Here is a 26,685-nt window from a genome sequence, read left to right as displayed (position 1 = left end):
AGTTGAGATATAATATGTAATATTTGATTGTGATCATCCAATCACTTCTTTTTCTAAAGTGGTGCTAGAACAGTTATGCATTTCAGAAACTTCTTTTACAACACTCTTAATGAGGGCATAGGATAATCGTCCATATATGATTCTGGGTCTTAAACCAATTTGTAATTGAAACTTGATTTTCACTCTTAACGGTAGACAAGTCCGAAAAATTAAAAAAATTGTTATCCTCAATTTCAAAAGTAAATTGCTTAGTCTTTCATAATGTTCAAAATTTTAAAAAACTCAATAATTTGGTCAGTTGGAATTACAGTAAAAACGTCATCAATAAACCTTTTATAAAAAATTAATACGAAATTTATTTTAGATAAAGCTTTTGTTCCACAAATTCAAGTACAATATTTGATATTATTTCCAACGAAGGTGAAAATTCGATTTGTGTGAAGGGTGAACTTTTAGACAACCAGAAACTAGATATGCTGGGGTATATCAATATCGCTTTTGTATTCTCTACTGTTCAACCTTGCATGTTGAATATGATATTTGCTTAAATGACTCGGATGCTTTTCACATGAAATATTCTATAATAACTCAGAAGAAGTTCCACAAGATATTTTAATACATCGTTAAGAGCTGCCCGGTTTTTCCTAAAGCCTCCACTTTATGAAGTTCTTAACTTAAACTACTGTATGATTCACTTTAACTTCAGATGTAAAACTAAACTTTTAATACAATAAGCCATAAATAATTAGACTCCCTAATCTCCTTAAAAATTGATTTGCTAGCTCTCAAACATTGTCTGTTATAGATAGAAATATTGATTATTGTTTATTGATATAATGCAATTTTAAGAAAATAATAAAATATGAAGATAAACAAAGACTTCTTTGAAAATTTTCTCAAACAACGATCCTGGTTCAAGTTTTTTCCTAGCTCGTGATCTGCAACCAAATACTCTTCGCATTTTAAGATCCTACTTTCTACTTGTTCGTTCCAATATTTTCTAGATCTGAATTCCGACTTCAATATCCCATCCCCTTAAATTTCTATTTTCAATATAACACACACATGTTTTGCTCGCTGGTGAATCTTACCGAGTGAAAAGTTTAAAGACACTGAAAATTGTTTTGTTTTTTTATCAATTTTGAATTATTTTACACTGTAAAATTGTTTTGGGACAATTAAACTTTTGTTTTGTCGTAAATTTAACATAATATTTTGGTTGTTTCCAAAAACCTTTTGTTGATTCGAACAAAAATCAAAATTGCAATGCTTGATTTACCTTAATAATTAATATGTCTGTGACAACTATTAACATTCTGTAAAATATTCTGAATTACAAATTTTTCTTCAAACAATACTTTTTTTCTTTGGTACAAACTCTAAAATAATCCTAAATTACCACTTTTTTCAGCCTGTCAACAGGTTAAATTTGGGGTACAGGCAATCTTTGGTCCATCCAATCCAATCCTGGGTCAGCACATACACAGCATTTGTGACGCCCTGGACATACCGCACCTGGAAGCCAGGCTTGACCTGGATACAGAGGCGAAAGAATTCAGCATCAATTTACATCCCGCACAAACTCTGCTCAACAATGCCTACCAAGATGTCATGGCATTCCTAAACTGGACAAGAGTAGCCATTATCTACGAAGAAGATTACGGTGAGAATTTCGGTACTTACGCAATTTCATCTTTCTTACTTTTTAGAAATACCAATTTTCACTATAAAAATTAGAAACATATCAACGCTTTAAAAAAACAAGACACTTCAAGTGATACAAACAAATTTGAATAATGATGTCATAAGTGAATACAAAATAATGCACTTAATGTGTCTTGAGACTGCCCTCCCTCAGGTGATCAATCTTGATATGGCTGTGACCTTCGCTCCCTTCTAGAATCTCATATGATTAATGGCCTATCCCAATATGCTGATAAGAGAAACTGCGAATCTTCTGAAGGTAGATCAAATTAAGCTAAAACAAATCAAAGTTATATAAATAATACATATAAATAAAGATCTACATTTAGAAAAGCAATGAAAAGTTTCTTAAAATAAACAACGTTTGTGTTAGGTAGACCAAACTCCTATGCACGAACCAACAAAATTTTTTCATTGTTTCGGTTCGTTCATGTTACCACATATTTTCTCAAGTTAATCAAATGTGTGGGTAGCCTCTAATAAATTATTTATATTTGACAAAATGAAATAAATATTTTGTTGTCCACATAAGAACCATATGCTAAACCAACAATAAATTTATTAATTGAACCATGTATTTTTCCGACTCTATAAATAATACATAGAGCATATAATAAATTCAGAACATTCAAATTCATCATCATACATATAAATGTCATAGTATGGAAACTAGGAAATTCCTCTGAAATAGAATTTTGCGCTTGATAAAGAGAACTAGAAGCATCTTGAAGAAAGCGTGAAGACGATTATGGAGCACAGAGAACTCTCTCGAACTTTTAGCACCCTCTTCTTCATCTCCAGCGTTAAGAGAGATGCATATTCATAGCCAAGTCGCCTTCAGAAATTCTTCAAATTTTTCGATGTACAAACCTGACTCTCTTTCACTTTATCTCTAATCATGCACATTTAATTTCAATTCAATTCAGTTTTCAAACTTCTATCTTGTAAGATGATGTAGCTGCAGAAATTAGATTGTGGTAAGAAGAATACGGTGTGGCAGATTTCACTTATTATTCAATCAATATTCAGCTGCCATAGCTTTAGGGGGAAAAATTCATCATGCAAATGACTTTTTCTTTCCGTTACTTACATCTACCTCTTTTCTGCTCTTCTCCGTTGTTGATTAAGTTCTGAAGCATAATCCTCAGAAAACGAGATCGTTAGTATAAGCATTCTTTCAAACTATATTGCCCCTTTATCAGATAGCATAATTGCATAATGACAATGCAAATTTTTTGAGCAATGTTAATTTTTCTGAGAATACTAATTTTTTCAGTTCTGGTGGGGAAGCGCCCAATCATTAAATAGGGCTTTTTTAGAGAGGAGGGAGTCTGGAAAATCTATGCTTACTTGGGAGGAGAACCCAAACTATTTTTCATGCGAGTTTTCTCTTTTTAATAATTTAATAAAATTATTCTAATTGAAAGCAGTTTCATTTATTAAAAGTACTCTTCCTTTATCTTGGAAGAAGTTTCGTAATCATTACACTTTCAACTATTTTTTTCATGATTTATTCAAATCTTTCTTAGTTGATAAGTTTATAATACAACTTTCTAAGGCATTCTCTTAATGTATGTGTATGTATGTATGCGTGTGTGCTATTTAGTCATAATGAGGAATCGAAATGCATTGTTCTATTTATTTTTTATTGTGTAATGTTTCACATCACATACGTCCAATAAATATAGAATCGAGAAGTTAACCATTCTAGAAATCTGGTGTCCACCTTTCTAAAATTCCGTGGAATCTTTTTAAATTCCTTCAAATCCCTTACAATCTTCGAAAACCAATTGAAATACTCTCACATCCTGCAAAATTAGTGAAAAAACTTTAGTTTCTGTTTAAAGTCTTTAAAATTGTTTGAAATCTTTTCAAATATTCCGAAATCCTTTTAAAACTATCAAAATCACTGGAAATCTCTTGAAATCCTTCAGAAATAATCATAGAAAAAACTAAAGTTAAATTTTGTTACATGTAAAATTTCCTGCTGTTAAAGTTTACATGCTATTTGGCGAAAGTTTATTCTACGATGGAATAAAATCTGTAGTCTGCTACAGCGTCCTCAGCATAAATGGGAAAACGTCAACACCAGATTTAAAACAATCACAGAAAAAACAAAAGTTAAAATTTTTGTCAGGTAAGACTTGCAACGGTTGAAAATTAAACATATTTTGGCAAAAGTTTCACCGAGGTTAGGAGAATGATATTGATCTCGTCTACTCGACACGTCCTAACCTACGCCAATTTTGTTTTCTCGTACAATTTTTAAAAAATGCAGTTGTAATCGATTGAAGTCTCGAAAAAATTTATTGACACTTCAAAAAATGACTAAATTTTAATTAATTTTCTTAAAACAATTGACTGAAATGTTTCCTTTTTTTTACTGAAAATTGATCTGTTTGACTATTTAAACTATCATCAACTCAGGTTTAAGAACCTTTGAAAAAGGTACGCATGTGTACTGAAACGTCAGGAAGTTTTGAAAGGAGTTTTTTCTATTATATAAATATCTGAGTTTCGAAGAACATGTTTTTTTTTATCATATTTATTTTTTCGATTTACGATTGGACCGTAAGACATAAATAATATGAAATCTACGATTGGAAATCAATAAATATCAACGGTCGAAGAAAGGATTGATTTGTTTCATCAAATCATTTTACAACTGACACGGTTAAAAATCGGAAGTTATCTTCAATTCATGCAAACTTTATCTGGCAAGGTTAATTTTTGTTGCGGTGATTCTTTCACCTGGAATCGATGTAAATTTTATCTTTCATTTTTTCTGTGATGACAATCCCTTAATATTCTTTAAGATTCAGTTAAATGTTTTGAAACCCTTGAAATCGCTTGAAATATTCGAAATCTCCTAAAAGTCCCTTAATATCTTAAAAATCCGTGAAAGTACCTCAAAATCTTTGAAACCCGTTTAACATTTTGCAATATTACGAGCTCCCTCAAAATCTTTGAACCCCCTTTAAAGGCCATGAAAATATTTTATATTCGCAGGAATCTTTCTGAATCTCTTAAAATCCTCTACAATGTTTTAAGAAATACATTAAGATATTTTTAAGGCCATACAAATTTCTTTCAATTCCTTAGAATCCTTTATAATATTCGTAAATCCTTTGAAATTCTGTTTAATATTTTGAAGCCTTACGAAATCCCTAAAATCCTTTGAAATATCGTGAAATCATAAAAAGCTGCTTAAAAATCTCTTAATATCCGTTATTGTCCCTTAAAATAATTGGAAATATTTGAAAATCTTTAGAAATCTGATGAAATTCCTTTATATCCCTTCTAACTTCGAAACTTAAATAAAATCACCTGACATCCCTCAAAATTTTTTAAAATACTCTGGTATCTCTTGAATTTCTTTAAGATTGAAACCCCTTACTTCTTTTAAAATATTTACAAAATTCTTGAAGTCCCTTGAAACTGGAAATCCATTAAAATTATTTCAGATCTCATGTAATCTTTTTAAATCATTGAAATTACTAAAGATCTTTAAAATTTCATAAAAATTCCGTGCAATATTTCGAAATATTACAGGAGATTTTTTTTTGTTTTCGGTATATTTTTCAAATTCATTGGAATCTTATAAATCCGTGAAAATATTTTCGAATTTCTTGAAATCCTTAAAATCCTTTGAAACATTTCGAAATTACTTAAAATCCTTGGAATACCCTTAAAACCTTTGAAATGTTCTGAAATCCTTTAAAATCACAAAAAATCTTTGGAAATGTCGCTTACAGTAAATATAATTGATATATTGTATATATTTAAGTAAATATATGATATTTTACGTAAGAAGTGGGAGGACTCACATATATTTTACGAATCGTTACAATAGGGGAAGGTGTGAAGTGGTCTAAGAATTCAAAAATCATCCCAACTTAATTAGTGGACGTTTCCTAAAGATCTCTATAAAAAAAAACGTAATAACATTTTTTAAAGAAATTTAAACATTCTGTGAAATTTTAAACATATATTCTCCCTTTGCTGAGATTTAGCATTGTCCCAAAAAGTAATTTTTTATATTTAAACAACTTTCAGCTTTAATATTTTCTATGAATCCTCCCATACTAAGTGTCAAATAATTTTGGAATGTAACTATTTTCTTCCTTGAGAGCCCGTCTGGAATAGCCGTTGGTCAGAAGCACTTTAGAATGTTTTTACTCGTTTCTTTGTGCAGAATGGACGAAAGACATTTTGCTTGAAAGAAGAAGAAAATAGTAAAAATAGTAAAAATAGTAATACAAGAAGGCACGATTCGCCAATCCAGCTCCGATTGAAACATCCTGCGGGATGTCCCGTGGCGCAGTAAGCCACTGGTTTACCTCCGCCTTCCTCCATCGTCGACGGGTGCTTGCAACTCTAGTTGAACCCCCGTAGATATCGTTTATAACTAAAACTCCACTCAGAGTTGGGTTATCTAACCATTTAAGTCTCAAATACACATGTGGAAAACGATTAAAACGTTAACTACCAAGTAAAACGATAAATTTATTTTATTTTACAATGTTTTATCTTTCAATTTGCAGTTGAAAGTGTTAGAGTTTCTTTACTAATTCTTATGTACGGTAATTGGGTTAAAAATCAGACCTATGAAAAAAAAATAGTTTTTCTATGATTTTAAGAATCAAAATAACAGTATTGCCTATATAAAGTAAATTTAAATATGGTAATTTTCATTGATTTTCCGGCCGGGAAACAACAATTGTATAACTAACGGAAAAACCTATTAGTGTCGACTTCGTTCAGAAAATTTAATTAGAAATTCGGTATGAAGTTTCGGAATCAGATCAATTTCCTCATCTATGGATTCTGTCAGCTTATATTGATCAAATATATTTTAATCTCATCCCATTTAATTGCATTTTAATCTCCATTTTGTCTTATACATATGGGCTTGTTTTTATGTTCTTTTAATTTTATGCTGGTGACATAAAGTGAATTTTGGTGTGGTAAATATTCTTTTATTTTGACCCCGGAGTAGGAAGTCATTAAAATAAATAACCATGTTTGGCAATAATGTTCTGATTTTTTTACATTCACTGATGCTATTTTTATATTTTTTCAACCTTATGCAGAGATAGGTCTCAGTTTCACCTACATAAGCTTTGGCACAGCTGCAAGTAATTTTATTAACTACATAACATTCGTCTAAAGTATCAAGTTTGACTTTTCTAAGTTTAATCAATTAATTTAATTTTTAGTCAACTCTAAACAAGCGGTTCTGACGTTGAAATTTTTAAATAATCTTTTTTATTTCTGAGAAATAGTACCAAGAAATGAGATAGAAACAATTTCTAGCTTCAGATCGATTATTAAAGCTGGTTTTTAACTTTGATTGGAGAGTTAGTTTTTCTTGAAGTCTAAATCCGAAATTATATTCTTTGTATCATTTTCAATAAATTCATTACGACAGAAATTGTACCTCAACATTTTTCTTATAATCCTTAAGTTATGGAAGTAGAAAGATTTATCAGAAATACGAATAGCAGCTCTAACAAATTATATAGTACCTGTTATCAAATTTAAAAAGGTATGGTCCATTAAGAAAGTGATAATTTTTTAAAATCAGCTGATGGAAATTCAATACCTTTAAGAACAAAATCCAAAAGCACATTAGTAAAATGTGACGACGCATCAAGGGGCCTATGATTTGATCATCTCAGGAATCTTAGTTTCAGTGATGCAATATTTGAAAATGGGAGAATTTTAAACAGGCAATTTAAAAGAGGGCAAAGAATCAGGAGTAATATTTTTGAAAGTTTTAGCTAAAAAATACGTAGAAGTAGTAATGGAAGAGACAACAGGTCTGAGAGGATAGTTTTGTTTATGGTTCTTAGGAAGACCATAAAACTGGCGATATTAGAGTTTTCTGTAATAAGATCCTTTTTTCTAACATCCGAACGAAGGCACTTATTCAGACTCAACTTATCCATTAGTTTGAATGTCTCTTCTTGTAACTTTTTTTAAAGGTCCGGAAATTAAATGTCCACAAATATTAGGATCATTCGCTTTTGCTATTAGCTTTATTAATGTATCAGGAACGTTATCCTTCTCGGCTCTTATCATTAATTAGTCTTTGTTATTGTTGACAAACAAAATAATTTTATTTTCAAGTTCTCATTATTAAGGAATCATCACGAATGGATTTATCATATTTTCTTTGCTTACTCCTCCATTGTACCTCAATAATCTTTTGGTATCGGCCATTACTAAAATGAGTTTCTAATTATTTATCGATTGCTTTTTATTAACAGGATTTTTATTGTAGCTGATTAATTATTTTCTCAAAATCAGATTTTTTTCTCAAAATGAGAATACTTCAGGTATGAAACTATGAAATGAAAATATTGGCATTCGCATTCTCCGGTGTCTGATTTCTGTTACAACTCAAAACAACACCGAATCAGCCTTCTTTAGAGGATCGGTGTTTTTCTTTGATCCTCCCAAGGAAAATGTTTGATGTTTGCATTACGACAAAAAGCTCATATACCATACCTTACTTCTGCAGTGATTCGATTTATTTATTTGATTTCGCATCCGCTTCACCTTCCACCGACCTCTTCACGCAAGATTCGCAGCGCTTTTTGCTTGGGCGGAATCTTTCAAATCTTTTTCCTTACCTTCCCACTTGTAAGAGAACTGTCTAGCGCTTCGTTTCTTTCTGAAATTTGTATAACATATTCATCTGAAGTGTACGTTCCTACATGTATCCTGCATTTATCTTTCGTTTGTAGAAAATATTCGAGCAGGGAACCTTCTGATCCAGAAAAGTGTACGCTTTCTTTAAACTTTTTTTTTAAAAAGTACTTATGAAGATGCTGATGATCAAATAAAATAAGAGATTCTTTCCTCCCTTTAATTTGATTTTTCTAAATTCGTTGCAAATAATGCTGTTGAAAATCTATTCCAGATACTATTTACGATGTTTTAGTAGAAATATAAAAAAAAGTCTACAGTTTGTAACAGAAGAAATATTTAGCTTAGACCTAATTTCGATAAAAATACATAATTTATTTAAACTTAAATAAAATACTCTCTTTTTGTGTGTAAATTGAAAGCAGTAAAGCGAAGGGAAGAAACCAGTTTTTTAAACTAGTTCCTAGTAACTTTTGAAATTTAGTTCACAAGACTTTTTTACAAAAATCAATCAATTGTTTATTTTTGCAACTATGTTATATTTTTCACTATTCAAATTGTAGCGGCTGAATTTGAAACTTTAAAAATGAGAATTTCTCGTTTATAATGGAATTTCATTTTCTCTACAATCTACAGAAACACTAACCTACAGAAAGAAAAACAGTATCAGGACTTAATATCCGTTTTTTCTAAATTAAAAAATACTTTCTTTAACTTTATATTTTTATGTTGAAAATTTTATCACTTTGTCCATAATTAAATAATTTTGTTAGAAAATCATTCTATTTGGTTAAAAATATACAAGCTATTTTTATTTAAAATTGTAATCTTTTTTAGTTGAAATATCCACTATTATATTTATCATTGAAAACGTATCTTTTTTGTTTAAAAGTTGAACCTATTTTAAAAATTTTTTTTTTTTTGAAGATATATAATTTTACTTGATAATTCAACTATTTGTTAACTATTACTTTCTTAGTTAAAAATGTATCCTTCTGCTTTAAAATACAAATATTTTGTAGAAAAATCGTCTTGTTTTTAAAATACATTATTTTTAATTTTGAATTAAAATCTTTTTGGTTTCTGAACATAAACTATTATATTCATATTGAGAATTTTTCATTTTCAAATTAATTTTTTTGAATGAAATTCATATTGTTTAGTTAAAAGTACAACAATTTGGTATAAAGTTCGCCTTTTTTGGTAGAAAACTTGATTGAAAGTTTAACTCTGCTGTTTAATGATCATTTATTTTTATTTAAAAATATATGATTTTAATTGAAAATTGATTTCTTCGTCTAATCATTTAAGTATTTTGTTGAATTTTGTTTGAATAATCTTTTTAACTATTTAATATTCTTCCATGTTCGGTTTGAAGTTTATTTATTTTTGTTGAAATTCCAACTGTTTGGTCTGAAAATCTATTTTTTTTGTCGATGAAAGTTAAATTGTTTAGTTGAAAATTCATCTTTTTGGTAAAAAATGGCTCTTCTTGGATGAAAATTGATCTATTTTATTGAAAATTAAATGTTTTTCTAAAAAAGATTTGCTGTTCCTAGAAAGGTGCTAATCTTTCAGAAGTAGAATTCTGAACTAGGTTAATCTAAAGAACCAATTAGAGAAAGAAAAAAAAATTACCAAAGCCACAGACTAAAATAGAATAATAGTCTAAAATATAGGCAAGTTTATTTTTTCTCATGATCTCAAATTAAAAACTCCCTGAAATATTCCTTGTTTTCAAATTATTACAAATTTATGATAAAATTTTAAATATAAATGTTTCATAATAAAATCATCATACATTATTTTTTTAGATTAAAACATTTTTTTAACAAGAAAAATTTGTGCATGTAAAAATTAATATTTAACCTGTAACAGTGAATCATTTCTATCCGATTTGATTGAAATATATAAAAATTGTTTCCTAAATATTCCATCAATTAGCGGATCCAATATTAGTGAACCTCTCTTACGAAAACATACATTAAAAGTGTGTAGAAAAAGTCGAAACCTAGATCTCAACGAAAATTTCAGGTTTTTACCTGCAAAGGTTTCCATAAATAAATATATTATCCCTATAAATCCGCTTGTGTCGCGAATCCCGTGAAAATGTTGTAGAGATAATTGGCTGAATCGTTGGTGAGTCTCGAAGGTGGAGGAAAAAGTCAGTTTAGGGGAAGAGGATAATTTCTCCAGGGAATCCAAGGGGCTTGGTGCATTCCTCAGAAAGTGGAGAATCGTATGTTCGGGATTCGCATTTAGCTTCAAACGAGTTATATATATATATATATATATACATCTACTGACTTTACACCCTAATGACAACTACTTCCGATCAAACTTAAAATATCGTAGTAATTCCTTTGAAATATAGCGAATAAAAGAGGAAAAACAAGTTAATCGAGATAATGAATTCAGCTTCAAAACAGATGAAATCTTCTTTCGAATTCAGTTTTTCTGTACAGAAACCAACAAAGATAAGCTTTATCCGCAACGATTCTCTCTCTTTCTTTTTGCATTTTTCAAGTTTATGATTTACAATTTTTTTTAATTGTAAACGCTTTTGAATCTGATCTTTAAATTTGATCAAAATGATATTCAATGATTTTATGCAGTTTTTCAATTTTGTATTTTATTACTGCACTACAGAATAATCCGATTCTGAAGATCAAGCTCTTGTCATGAATATTCAAGTATAGCCAATACATTTTTTGCAAAAATCATTAATATTGAACGAACGTTAATCTAAAGAAACACATTTTGAAGGTAAAAAATAAAAGATTTTAAAACCATTGAGGTTATTAGCCCAAATTTAATTTTTGTTAATTGAAATTCAAACTTATCTCAAACATTCGCTGTTAGTCATAGGAAGATATAAATCTTCCGCTAGTGTAAAGCAGAACTAGATTAATGTATGAAATCTTTCTTAGAAAGAACAACATTAACAATTTATAATTTGTTGAAAATTTATCTCTTCAATTGAAAATCAAACTACTTCTAGTTTGAATTTAATTATTTTTTATTTAAAAGTCTGCTATGAATTTTTTAGTTCAAAATTAACTTTTTTTAGCAATGTATATTTACGGATTGAAACTTCTCCTTTCTGGATTAGCAATTCAACACTTTGGTTGATTTTTTTTCTTTCTTGACTAAAAAACCTTTCTTGGTTAAAAATTCAACACTTTTTTTTGAAAAATTTCTTTTCATTTTGAAAATTCACTAACCATTGAATTTTTATTTTGATAATATATTGTTTGTCTTTGGAAATTCAACTGCCCTGTTAAAAAATTGTATTTTGTGGTTTAATTCAACTGTTTTTAGTTAAAAATTAAAATTTTGGTTTGATTGACATATCATTTATACCTTTTTCATTAAAGATTAATCTTTTTTGGTGAAAAATTCAAATACTCAGTTTAAATTTGGACACCTTTGTCATAAATTTATTATTTTGATTGAAGAGTCATCCTTTTGGTTAAAAATTGATCGCTTTGGTCGAAAATTCAACTATTTTGTTTAAAATTATTTTTTTAGCTGTTAATTTATATTTTCTAAATTCAAGTTCAAGTAGTTGGTTGAAAATTAATTATTTTTGTTTGGTGAAAATTTAAATATTTTGTTAAAAATTAATTTCTTTTGGTTTGAAATTGAAATTTTTAACTAAAAGTTAAACTAATCGATCTTTGGTTGAATATTTATCTTTTTTTAGATAAAAAATAAATTATTATTTATAGTTACTGAATTTTAGAAAATCTAACCTTCTTGGTTGAAAATTAATCTTTTTTGTTGAGAATTCATCTATTTTGTTGAAAGTTCAACTCTTTACCTGACAATACATTTTTTGGTTGAAAATCTAGTCTCTTTTTTTAATATATGTTTTTTAGGAGAAAAATAAATATATCAAGTTCATATCTTTTGGCTGAATTCAACTGCTTTTCATATAAAATTAAATGATTTTTTGTTCAAATATCAACTTAAAAATGTGCTAATAGATGAATATTTTATGTAACTTACGGCTGAACGTTTATATATTCTAGCTGAAAATTCATCTATTTGGTTGAAAGTTGAACACTTTTCTGACAGGTAATTTTTTTGGTTGTAGATTCGTTATTTTGGGGGAAAATCATCTCTGCGATTTAATATTCAACTTTATTTTTAAAATATGCTTTTTGGTAGGAAATGAATTGCCTTTACCAAAACTTTACGATCCCAGTCGATTACACAGCCACACAAAAAAAGTGTGCAGATCTGGTAAGAAGACACACGTATTCTTATGGATTTTGGGGCGCTGAATTCAAATTCGGTATCAAAAATCACCCATCACATCATAGTTAAGACATAACCTCAAAAAATGACGAAAAATCATGCACTGAGGCAAATAGATTTCAAAATAATGCCAGTGATGCAAATTTTCACTTCAAAAACATGTCGATAACTGTGAAGAATCAACCCTTGCCTGATATCAACTTATTTAACATAACTTTACCCAACCGAACCTGACCTCACCTAACCTGAATGAACAGAAATTTATTGAATTACACGTAAAGCTCTGGAAGCATATTTTCCCAGTAGCAAATGTGTGCTACATCGAATGGGTCAACTCGAGCCTAACCTAGAAATAAATCTAACCTAGCCTAACCTAACCTCACGAAACACAATTAAACTGATTGTGTTGTTCCGTTGTGTTTGCGGTACCGTTTGAATCAGTTTGGGCTTAACCTGCAAAGAGGTCAAACCTATCCTAACCTAAAAAACCTGACCTTACCTAACCTAACCTAACTTAACTTCACGTAACGCAATTAAACTCATTGTGTTGCCCCGTTGTGTTTGCGGTACCGTTTCATTCAGCTTTGGCTTAACCTACATAGAGGTTTAACCTATCCTAACCTAACAAAACCTGAACTAACCTAATCTAGCCGAATGAAATTCAACCACACGTGTAGCTATGTAAGCGTACGGTTCTCAGTCTTAAATGTGTGCTATATTTAATAGGTTAACTCGATCTTAACTTACAAATGAATCTAACTTAACAGAAAATAACGAAATTTTGCTTAACGCAACACAACTTAACTTTAAGTTACAGTTCTACATTTTAATTGATACAAACATTGTCAGGTTAATTGAAATGGGGTCAATTCTACATGTAGTTCTAAGTTTCTTCAAATGAGTAATGTGCGTCTAAATTTTTAACCACCTGTAGTACAATGAAATGAATTTTATTGTGTTACAACGGGAACACTTAAGTTTTAAAAATATGCTTTTTGGTAGAAAATTAATTGTATTTACTGAAAAGTTTACTATTCAGTTCGATTATTTATCTTTCTAGCTAAAAATTCATCTGTTTCTGTCAAAATTAAGTGTTTTTTATATAAAATTTAAATCGTTTTTGGTTAAAACAGCAACTACACATTTTTCTTTTAAGACTAATGTTTTTTTTTCAATAAAAATTCAATTATTTGGCTTAAATTTGAGTTCTATTTTTATAAATTTTTTTAAGATTTATCATTTATTTGGGAATTAATTTCTTAGGTTGAACATTTAGGTAAATTTTTGAAAATTCTTTTTTCCTATTAATTTTTTAAACAGAGAATAAAATAATACAATTTTTGGTTGAAGTTCCATCTATTTTAGTTGAAAATTCAACTTTTCGTTTGAAAATTTATCTTTTTTAAATGAAAACTCAACATATACATATTATTTTCTCGGTAAAAAATCCCTCTTTCTGTTTCCGAATTTAACGATTTGATTTCATGCTGCATTTCTTTGTTAAATTTTTTGTTGTGGTTAATTATTTATTATTTCAGTTGTAAATTTTAATATTTTGTGAAAATATAGTTTTTATAGATGAAACTTAATCTTTTAACTGTTAATTTGACTATTGCAATTTTCTTCGAGCACTCATAATTTTGTGTTGAAAATTCACCTATTTATGTAGTTGAAAATGTATTTCTTTAATTGAAAATTTAATGTTTTTTTATACATTTTTTGTTCATTTAAGGTTTGCACTGCTTCTCTATGTTTTCTTGAAAAAATATTGTATGTGTTTTGCGATGACGGTTGTGTTATCAAATAAAATGTTATGTCCTGTTTTGATATGATGCTCAGCTAGTGCTGATTGCGTGAAATCTTTTAAACTGACTTTACCTTCATGTTCCTGTATACTTTGACTCACCGCTCTCCCGGTTTCTTCAATATAGACTGTGCAAAAAGAGCAAGGGATTTTTGTACATCCGGATCACTGAGAGGTACCTTATTGTCCTTAGGCTTGTTTAGAAGTAGTCAGGTTGCTAAAAAAAAATTGTTTGGATGCTGTGTTTGTTGAGAATTCCTCCTATTTATTCTTTAACACCTTGGATGTAGGGTAGGATGGTGGTCGTTTTTCTCTCGCTTTATTTATTAGATAGTGTTGAAATGTTTGTTTAGTGAATTTTCTTTTTTCTTTATTAACTTTTCTGTTTGTTTAATCGTTCTGTATTAAGATTTGTTTAAGGTTTTGTATTTTCGATTGCAATTTATCTTTATCTGTAAAGGAGATCACTATGTGTACAAGGCAGTTGATGGTGGTGGAAGGAGGCATATAGATATCTGCTTGGATTAGTCGGTTTTCTGTAAACTTCATGTCCTAATGTGTTATCAGGTCTCTCTCAAACTAGTACGTACAAGTAAGAAAATTTTCTGTGCTGCAATTCGGAAAGCTTGGTTTAGTTAAAGATTTTAGTTTCTAGATGTTACATAAAGGTATTGGCTATTACACGTAAGATTACAGATCCCATTGCTATTTCTAAGGTTTCTTCGTAGAATTGGTTATTGAAAAAGAAGTACATTTAATTGAGACAGTGGTACTAGGTGTAAGTTAGTGAGTTCATTGCACTGACGACCGGCTGAGTGAAATATTTTTTTTGTGGATTTTTGGGAGTCCGTAAAGTCTTGGAGGAATGAGATTCGAAGGTGTTAATTTAGATATTGTTTTGCTGTCAAGTTTAGAGTCTTTTGGAAAGATTTTGCTTTTCTGACTATTGTTTTCATAAAGTGTTTTTTTTTAAGTTTTTATATGTATCTGCAGTTAGAAGGTCCAGGATTTTGTTGTTACAGTCTTCTTTATTCATTATGACTGTTGTTTTGCCTTTATCTGTGGGTGGCAGAATATGTATTATTGATTCTAAATTACTGATGATTTCTTCTTTCAGGATACTGCAAAATTATGTCCTTCAGTTATTGTTGAAATCATTTCATTTCTGAGAGGATAGTTAAAAATGTTTTTTGCTGTGTTACTATAGTTAGTGGTGTGTGCCTTACGGGAAGTCATTTGTTAAATTAAAATTTTTCTAAGTGGAAAGAACTACCAAAAAAATAGAAAGAAAAACTTCTTAACAACTCTTAACACAAAAAGGTACCTCTCAGTGGTCCAGAAGTATATCAAATCCCTAACTCTTGTGGTAAAGTCTTTATTGGAGAAACCGGGAGAGCGGTCAGTCAACGTATAACGAAACATAAAAGTAAAGACAGGCTAAAACGTTTCACGCAATCAGCACTGGCTGAACATCATATTGAAATAGGACATAACATTATATTTGAAAAAATAACCGGTATCGCAAAAACAAACTATGTTTCCCTAAGAAAACATAGAGAAGCAATCGAAATCTTAAAACACCCTGATAACATAAATGCGGATAATGGATATAATACCAATCCGATTTGATTTTCCATCCTCCCGGATTTAAAGGAAAGGCTTGATTAAGCAATCAGGTTCAGTCAGTCTTCATGGTGGAGCGCTCTGACCAATCAAAGGGATCACAGATAGTATTATAAGAACAGCATATCCTTAAACCTCACTTCTAGGCAGCCCTATGCATCGACCGTGTAGGTGTACAGTACAAGTCCGATAACTTTCCAGCTTCGGGGTTGTAGTGGCGGAAAATTCCAGGAATTGCGTACTTATCGAATGCCCCTCTAGTAGAACGATATTAGGTGTGCGCGTGCGTAAATCATGGGCCCAAATTATTAGCAAAATAGCGCACGTAGTGGGAGAACCACAAATAGTGTGCGTGCTGTACGTGTGAAGATGTTTTAAGGGAAGTATACACTTATCGGACGGCAAGTTATCGGACTTCTACTATATGTGGTAGTAGATTTTCTTAGCATCTGGGCCAGTAAACCAATTCGACAGATGGGGATCCGATCAGAACGGTTGGCATTTGTATTTAAATGCACGAAAGAGAAGCATAAAATAATAAAAAAACTTAAGTATAAAATGTATAATTAATGTATAATTAATATAAAATGTAAAATTAAATATTTGGATCAGCCTTCTGAAATTAAAAATATTATATTTTATCATAATTTATTTGGTGTTTTTATTAAATAATGGTTAGAATTTAAAAAGTTTTAAAATTGTTCTAAATTATATAGAATTGTTATTTCTATCAATTGTTGTCAAAATTATACATGATTTAAATATGAAAATCTTTAGTTTCAAGTATTTATTAAAATAAATAATTATACTTAAAATTAAATAGTCACAACAAGAGTTTTGAACTCTTTATGCTAACATTTTTTAATTTGAAATTATAAAAACTGAACTGCAAATTGAAACACTTGAAGTGTAACTTACATTTTTTGAACTGAACTCTTCTTAAATGAGAAGTAAAATTATTTTAATTTAAGGTCCTTACAAATTAATAATTATTCATTTGTTTTTGATAGCTCCAAAATCGTTTTTAATTTTGAATATTCTCTTAGAATTATTCACATAAAAAATAATTTCAAACTTTTCGAGGAACCTAAAGAAACAATTTGTGTCCTCTTGAAACCATTCAAAAGTCCTAAACAGCTTCACATTTTACAATGTTAAAAAAGCTTTATTTTGTTTTAATTTTCCAGAATGTTGTTAAATTTCAAATTATTTTTGAAATACTATTAAAAACTGAAAGCATTTTTAAAAAATTATTTTGATGTTTCCTAACACTTTTATTAAATTGTGGAGAATTAAAAAAAGATCACTTAACATGTCCTAAATTGTTTTTGGACAATTGTCAATATCTTTTGAAGTTCTTTTAATATTCTGTTAAAATTAATTTAAAGAAATAAAAAGTAATTTAAACTTTATCCAGGAACCTTAAGAATTTGTTATTGCTACAGTTGAGTGTGTTACAGTTGAGATTGAAGATCTCGCACAGGGAAGAGAAAAGAGTAGCCCATAATAATATGTGAAAGTAATTTATTGTAAACAATTATAAAATAGAATGCATATAAAGCACGAAGTTGACGGAAGACAAGTTTAGTCCTTGGACGGTATCTTAAAATAAAAGGATCAAATTTATTGTAGGCCAAGGAGTTTAAACAAAGGGAATTTTAGAACTGACTATAACTATTGCTTACCAGTGATTTATTATAATTGACAATTACTAAAGGTCCAGGTTGCTAGGACTGCTGATATGACCTCTGCGTAGTGGTAGAGAGTAAGGGGGTGTAAATTAGACTGGATGTTCCAAAAGCAGGTTGATTCTTAGTTGTTGTTGATTTTTGGGTGTAGAAGTAATCCAAACGGGGAAATCCCAGACTCGGGTTTCCCAGTACACAACATTGTCACAAGAGTACACACACCAACACAAGAAGAATTCCGGTTTTTTGAAACACTGGACTAGACGGCTTGAGTCCGAAAAAATCGTAGGAAATAGAGAAGAACTAATCTGGCTGATGCTGGCACTTTCGGGTTTTATAGGCCCTAATGCACGTCACTGAATACTGGGACGTCGCTGTATACGCATACGTCACGAATATATACAGATATACTATACAGCTTACAACGTGTTCAATATATCTATAGCTGCGATCTCCAGTCACCAACGTACTGAGTATATCTATTTTCTATATACTACTACTTACAATGTTTTGACTATATCTATTCTCGTCAGCTTACAACTTGTTGATACAATATTTGCTCTATATTTATTAAGAGTTTATTATTATAATCGTGCAAATATATAAATATATAAATAAACATATTAAAATATATGTACGTCACGGGACGTGACACCTCCCTCCTAAGTCAAACGCCGGATGAATCATCCAGGTGGGGCTTCAGAGTCCCACATGTTGCGAACTCCGCGTTCGAACGTATGATAGAAGGGTCGTCACAAATACACAATTAAAGAAATAGGCATAATTATTCCATATGTGTACGTTTATGTTTATAAAAAGGACATATATAACTATCGAGAATACAAAATTATATTTTAGTGTCTTAAAATTGAAAATTACATGTTATATCTATAGTTTCTACATGGACGGAAACAATGTGAAGCTAAATGTCCTCTCTGATGAAATTTTGCACATGCGTTCTTTCATTTGTGGAGTTTTATTTTATTCGTACAAACTTGAGGATCGGAAATTATGTTCGCATTTACATTATCATTGATTTGGATCTCTAACGCAGTATAATTTTCTGCACAGAACATAAATTTTGCTGCTAACGCTTCTAACATATAGCGGTCAGCATTTTGTCTCGCATCCTTTTTTGTAGATGTAGGCTCACCTTCATATACAAATTTTACATTATTTTTATGTATTATGCATTTTGCCGCAAATAGTGGTAATTCGGCGTGATTACCTAATATCTTAACAATGAAAATAGGTTTCGAAAAATCGTATTCGATGCTTATTTCATTTTAAGGGTTTGTACAGCTGAAGATTTCGAGAGGTTTCTTTCCATTGTCATGTTATCTGTAAAAGAAAAACATCAGTCTTTTGATTTGTAGATAACATGGCATTGGCAATTAATTAAAATTACATGGTATTATAGTAGATGATTTTTATTCGACCAGTAGTTAGATAAACTGTTTTATTTTAGTTTATTATTTATTTTTTATTTTTATGCAAAAAATCGTAGATTTTAAAGTAAAATTTATACATATATGCAGCGTTGCCACAATAAAATTGAATTCGTATTTACAAGATATATTCAAAATATGAAAATCGCATTTATCGATGATAGCATTACGTTGGGTTGCTAAATTTACAAAATTTTGGCTCCAAATTCAAAATTTTTATTTTTATTTTCATTGATCGAATTTTAATATGTGGTTTGCTTTTGCTTTTTTTTTGTTGATCATATTGGACTGATTGAAATGATCTCATTTATCATTATTTATCGTTTTGAATTTAGAACCCATACAAAAAATTCCGTAATAAAAGGTGACATACAAACATAACCTGCAAATGCACAAGAACACGTCAAATCGTGCAACTGTACTAAAATATACTTGAAGAAAGAAAAACAAAGTTTAAAAAAAATTTTACTGGATTTATCATTATGGTATTTACGTATTAAAATTTTCGCGGAACGTATTTTTTGAATACAATTGCACTACATGTGACAACTCTGTACATATAAGTACATTCATATTTAGATATCCTTTAGTTACTCTCTTTGAGTATGTTAGTTTTAGCATTCGAAACCTCTTTCGGGTATATTATTTAAAAAGGATCATCCAATCTTACGTACACCATCATTAAACAGGTACATATATGTATTTACAAGGTTAAATATTAACATTGTAAAATTGGATTAACATAGTATAGTGTAAGTAACTACTTATAAAGAAGGAGAACAAAATTATATAGCTTCCTATTAGAAAAATCATTTTTCATTGACAATAGTAATTATTTTACAAGTACCATTCTTCTAATAGTATATAGAAACATAAGAAAAAACACGATTAGGCGTTTGTATAGGTAGGTATACAAAATTGCCTATCAAGGGCTACATGAAATAAAACCGAATACGTGGTTTGATCCTGGATGGATTCTCTGAATAGAATATTATAAAACTGAGTCTAGTTTCCTAAAACAATCAATGTGGATTAAGTATAGGAATAGTTAACATATAAATTAAGTAGTTATAAACTATACAATGTTTAATTTTTGCAAATGAAAAAATTTTTTTAAAAAAGAAGTAGATAGGTTTAGATTAAAATGAAAGAAAGATGCGGGGTTTTCTTCGAATTATTTGAAATTTGTTCTGAACTTTTCTAAAAATAAATCTTTTTTTAATGAGGAACTATGATTATTATATTTAATTAGAAATTGACGGAATTTTTTGACGGAGATAAGTAATTGATTTGATATTAATTTTATGACTACTCCAATTACAAACGTCATATCTCTCCGTACATCCTACGATGATTTTGATATTGTTTTCAATTATCTGATGTTTGAAATATTATAATGCGAACACGTCTAGATAAAACAAAAACTGATATTTTTCAGAAAGGATTTGAATATCAATAATAGACTCAAGATGAATGTCTATAGATTTCGAAAAAAGAGAATCAATGTACGAGGTTGTCGCATCAGATGGTGTTACTAGGAATAATATGAAGAAGATTCCAGGTGAAAGTTAGATTTTTTAATCCTTGTGCTTTTCGGAAGCCTGTAAAAAGAAAACAATAGTTAATGTAGAAAATAGTTTTAGCTTGGGATATTATATCTCTATTTGTGTGTATGCTTTTAAGGTGTTGTGCCGATTAAGGAATATCACTTATCCCTTATGAAAATTTCCATGTGAAATAAATGTGGCCATAATATAAGCAGATCAATTTGATGCATAAAAACGACGATAAAAGAGTCTATACGTTATCAATGGATGGGACCATCTAAAATTTAAAATGATAAGGGCTTGTCGTTAAATTATTGTTGATGGTTTAACATTTTATATGTGAACGTTTAAGTCTATTGACGTGTACTACTGGAGGTTAGCCTTTTATGTCAACTTTCACGTTTCCTTTTCCTAATATTTCTATGACTTCGTAAGGTCGAAGTTAAATTATTAGCGCATTCGTTTATTCTGCACTGGTGTGCAGGATAAATGACCTGCGTCGGTACAGATCGGAGTGCACCAGTGCAGGATAGCCGAATCCGCTATTAGTCTCGCTTGAGTTCTCATTTCATATAATTTTGTCATAAAATTTGTTAGGTAATCGTTGTGAGTTTGCAATTTTTTTTGTTTTGATAGAGGTTCATTTGATTGTTGACGAGCTAGTTTTCCAAAAACTAATTCATATGGCGTACATTTTGTACCTTCGTGGCCACTTGTGTTATAAGAAAACATGGCTAATCCAAGCCAATCAACCCATTCGCAAGTTCTTTTCATTAAATTACTTAGAAAATTTGAACCTTCGTCCGTGAAAACTGCTTTTGAGGAACAGTAAATGCATATAAATTTGTTTACAAAAATATCAGCTACTGTTGAAGCTTTTGCATCTGGAATTGCTAGAGATGAAGCACATTTTGTAAAATTATCTTAAATGGTAAAGATATTTACGTTCCCTAATGTTGTTTGAGGAAGTGGGCCAACTATGTCCATTCAAATTTTTTCAAATGCGGTTCCAGGCGTGACCGTTATCATCATGGGATTTTTAGTTTATACCCGAACTAATTTTTTAATTTGACACTGTAAGCACTGCTGAATATATTTCTGAACATCAATTTTTATATCGAACTATACCCGTACATATAATAATTTTCGTAGAAGATTTAGAAAAAGTTGAAATTAAAATTTCATGGATTTCTTTCCAACCTATATGATTAATTTGTGAAGTTTTTGCGATACTAATAGATCGTAAATTCAGTCTTTCTGATATTGAATGCAAAGAAAGTATTGTAAGTTTAATACTGTTTAAAGTGTCTGACAAATTCTTTTTAAAACCAGCTTCAATCGGAAGGGCTAAATGATACTGATGTCCTTTCCTTATTTCTTCAGCAAGTCCCATCTCAAGTTGGCTGAACTTAGGTAAAATACCACGTTTTGACAAAACTCTTGATCCATTATCCCGTGGAGCACCGTCAGTTGCAACAAAATAAGCGTAATTATCTTTGCGCATCGTTAATTGATCACAACATTTAACGACATTTTGTTGTAAATATGTTTGTCCGTTTGATTGGGTATTTAAAGGAGAGGGTTCTCGAGGGGGTTCATTGTTTTCTAAATTATCTTCATTTGTCTGCTGATAATTTTTGGGACTTTTCGCGTTTTTTCCTTTATGAATAAGGTTTTCTGGTTCCGCAAGTTCCTGGATATTTCCATTGTCAACAAAGTTTTCCTCATCTGAACATTTTGGAAAATTTTCGTGTTCTAGATCCTCATCTTCTGAAGTTGAGAAATTATCTTCATCCTCATTTTCTTTTTCTTCTTCTTGTGTAGCAAGCTTTGCCTTGGACTTTTCATAATTTTTCTCTTTCTTTTTTATAATTTGCTTTTCTGAGTAATTAGAGTATTTCGTATCTGAATCCGATTCATTTTCAGGTTCAAAGTTTGTTTGTGTTTGTTTTTTTAAATTTAGAGACTTTTCAAGGCTTGCGGGCTGCTTAGATTTGTGAGCACAGCTTTCTTGGGTCTACCTCGTGCCTTTTTGACAGCAGGCGATACAGGTAAGTATTCTTCCTCAACATCCTTATTTGATTTACCATTATTTTTAATTTTTTCATTAATTTGTGCTTGCTCTTTGTATTTTTGCTTTCGTCCTCTTGTAACCACAGTGTTCCAGTTTTTCATAATAATTTTTGGAATTAAGAGTAAAATTGAAACGTAGAGAAGTTTTTGTATTGATCTACCAAAATTTTCATTTTGTATTTCATTTAGTGATTCTTTACTTATTAAATTATGAATAAATTTCGAAATATTTGCCTTAGAAGATTCGCTGTTTAATTCGATATTTTCTTCGGAATCTGAATTCGTATGGTTTTCGAAGTTCATGGATTTCATATCATTGATAGGATTATGTTCAATTGTTGAGTTATTTACCGAAATTGTATTAGTTTCTACGGTTTCATCGTTTCACAGAACGGTGTTTCTCGAAAGCGCATCCGGATTAACATTTGATTAATCTGATTTATAGACTACGTCATAATCATATTCGGCGAGCTTCAATCGCCATCTTGATACTCGAGAACAAGGATCTTTAGCTTTTTTAAACCAAATAAGGGGCTTATGATCTGTAACGAGGGTAAATTTTCGTCCGTACAAATAGAGACGAAAATATATTACATAGTAGACTATCGCTAAAGCCTCTTTCATATTGCCATATTTGCGCTCAGTATCGGTTAGTGATCTTGAGACATACGCAATTGGTTGGTCTTTACCGATTTCACCTTGCGAAAGTATTCCACCTATCGCATAACCTGATGCATTTGTAGTTACAATGAAACGTTTTGAAAAATCAGGTCGTATTAATAGTGGTTCCTGGCACAATTTATCCTACAAAATATTAAACGCTTGTTGCTGTTTTTCGGTCCAATTAAATGATATGTCTTTCTTAAGGAGCTGGTTTATTGGGGCTGCTATCTTAGCAAAATTTTCTATGAATCAACGGTAATATCTTGCTAACCCTGAAAATTGTTTTATATGCTTTTGATTTTTAGGAGTTGGGAAATCTTTCACTTCCATGATTTTCTTTGGATCAGGTCGCACTCCGTCTTGATCTATTATGTGTCCCAAATAGTATCCTATTTTGTGTCGTAGAAATTCGCACTTATCGGGTTGTAAATGAAGATTCGCATTTCTTAATCGACTTATGAGTTCATTAAATTTTGATTCATGTTCTTCTAAAGTATTTGCATAAATCACTATGTCATCAAGATACACAAAAAGTTCCGTTCCCTGAAGTCCCGTTAGAACTAAATCCATTAATCGTTGAAAGGTTGCTGGTGCATTTTTTAAACCAAAAGGCATTCTGTCAAACTCATAATGTCCATAAGGGGTTGAGAATGCGGCTTAATGTGCATCTTTAGGATCCATTTTTATGTGATGGAAACCAGTTGCTAAATCAAAAACAGAAAAATTACGAGCGGATCCTAACTGGTCTAAAATATCATGAATATTTGGTAAAGGATATGAATCACCAATTGTTTTTTCATTCAATTTCCTAAAATCAAGCACCATACGCCATTTCTTTTTTCCTTGTGAGTCTTGCTTTCTTGGAAGAATCCAAATTGGTGTATTATAAGGTGATTGGGAAGGTTTTATTACATTATTCTTTAATAATTCACACACTTGGCGAATGATTTCTTCCTTGTGGACTGGAGGGAATCGGTATTGTCGTGAAAAAATAGGACAATCATCTGTTGTTGGTATTGAGTGTCGAAGTATATTTGTAGGTTCTAAGTATTCTCCCGGAATGTGGAAACAATCTGCATTTTTATTTATTAATTTTTCAACGCGCTCATATTTTTCCATATTCAAATGATATAATCGTAGTAGTTTTTTATCATTTCTACTCTTTCTTCGCCCATGATCTTGTAAAATTTACAAGAATGATTAGAATTTTCTTCGGATTGCAAAAAACTATTTAATATTAAATTAGGTAGGTTTTCATCATTGTTATCGTTGGAAAAATTAGATTCATTTGCTGAATTGTTGAATTTGCATTGTTCAAAATCTTGTAATTGAACACTGTGAATTGATATTTTAACGGGTTGCTCATTTATATTTGCATATTTGACATAGGCCTTACCTCCACAATTTTTCACGATGGCTTGGCCCACAAAAATTCCTTCTCCACTTGATAATTGAGGTATATAATCTTCTGCCTATTCCGTATTTTCTATTTTACCATAATAATCAAAAATTGTTCGTGCCGGGATTGTGATAATGCCAGTTTGTTCAAAAGGATAAGTTGCATCATTAATTTCAATGCATTTACATGTATAATTTATATTTACTTTATTATTAAGGAAGAATTCAGAGCCCAAGACAACATCTTCATTTACTGGTACATCATCAGGAATTATATTTAATATAGTTAAAAATCCAAGTACAACGACCTTAATTTAACCTAGAGTATAAACAGGTAAATCATTAATTCCTGCTAATCTCAATACCTCATTTTTATTTATTTTTGGTCCAGGGTCGATCGCGCTTCTTTTAATTAGATTTTGATCAGCACCAGTGTCGATCATCATACGTCCTGGGTTGTTTAGACCATCGGCAGATATCATGATCGAAGGAATTATATGATTCCTAATGAGATGTATTTTTATATCGTTTTCCTTATTTTTAATTTCGATCGGTGCTTTAGTTAATGGGTTAATGTTAATTGGTTAATGTTAATGTTAATGGGTCGCGTATTTCCCTATTATTTTGTTGGGAAAGCGTTAAACTTAACAATGATTTAACATTGTCTAGTAATCTATGACATCATCTAAAGTTAAAGTCTTATTTTGGTATAAAGAACCACTCATTAAACTCAAATCTTTGTTAACTAAGGAAATATTTTCAGAGCGATCAAAAACACTATTTTCGGATGTATCACTACCGAATTCCACGTCTAATTTATTTAATACTTTATTAATCTTAATTGTATTTTTCTTATCAAGCCCTTTCTTATAAAAGTTTACATCCTGAGCTAATTAAGGATTTTGTTTCGCCAAATTTCTAGTTATATTTTGTCGACAACTGCCTAAATCTATAGGTTTTTTATTCGGCATTTGTTATAAATTCGCACATATTAAAAATCAATAGTAAACGTATAATATAAATTACCTGTCTTCGGTCAAGTTCTTTATGATTAAAAAAATGTTTATAAGAAGAATTTATTTTAAATCAATCATATATTGGCTCTCTTTTATTTTGGTTTCCCGGCCGATGCACCATAAAAAGCTTGTATGTAACGTCATGAAGTCAGTAGAAGACTCCCCCTTTAATTAGATTCCTCGTTATAGTTGAGATGAAGATCTCGCACAGGGAAGAGGAAAGAGTAGCCCATAATAATATGTGAAAGTAATTTATTGTAAACAATTATAAAATAGCATGCATACAAAGCACGAAGTTGACGGAAGACGAGTTTGGTCCTTGGCCAGTAACTTAAAATAAAAGGATCAAATTTATTGTAAGCCAAGGAGTTTAAACAAAAGGAATTTTAGAAGTGACTATAAACATTGCTTACCAGTGATTTATTATAATTGACGATTAATAAAGGTCCAGGTTGCTAGAACTACTAATATGACCTCTGCGTAATGGTAGAGAATGAGGGGGTGTAAATTAGACTGGATGTTCCAAAAGCAGGTTGATTCTTAGTTGTTGTTGATTTTTGGGTATAGATGTAATACAAAAGGGGAAATCCCAGACTCGGGTTTCCCAGTTCACAAAACTGTCACAAGGGTACACACACCAACACACGATGAATTCCAGTTTGAAACACTGGACTAGACGGCTTGAGTCCGAGAAAATCGTAGGAAATAGAGAAGAACTAATCTGACTCATGCTGGTACTTTTGGTTTTTATAGGCCCTAATACACGTCTCTTAATACTGGGACGTCACTGAATACGCATACGTC

The 26,685-nt window shown here is 30.4% G+C and overlaps 1 protein-coding gene across 3 annotated transcripts in view; it reads left to right on the top strand.

Moving 5' to 3' along the window:
- Positions 1-26,685, top strand: part of LOC117178880 (glutamate receptor ionotropic, kainate 2-like) — a 461,802-nt gene that overhangs the window by 197,783 nt on the left and 237,334 nt on the right. For 2 of the 3 annotated variants that reach the window (XM_033370403.1, XM_033370404.1), the window contains exon 3: positions 1,412-1,675. In XM_033370403.1, coding sequence (XP_033226294.1) covers positions 1,412-1,675 — 264 coding nt within the window. The remainder of the gene's footprint in view (positions 1-1,411; positions 1,676-26,685) is intronic. The other variant, XM_033370402.1, reaches the window with a different exon arrangement.

The sequence above is a fragment of the Belonocnema kinseyi genome, chromosome 8, assembly GCF_010883055.1.
Source record: "Belonocnema kinseyi isolate 2016_QV_RU_SX_M_011 chromosome 8, B_treatae_v1, whole genome shotgun sequence".
Taxonomy (NCBI): Eukaryota; Metazoa; Arthropoda; class Insecta; order Hymenoptera; family Cynipidae; genus Belonocnema; species Belonocnema kinseyi.
This window is presented reverse-complemented; position numbering and strand designations above follow the sequence as displayed.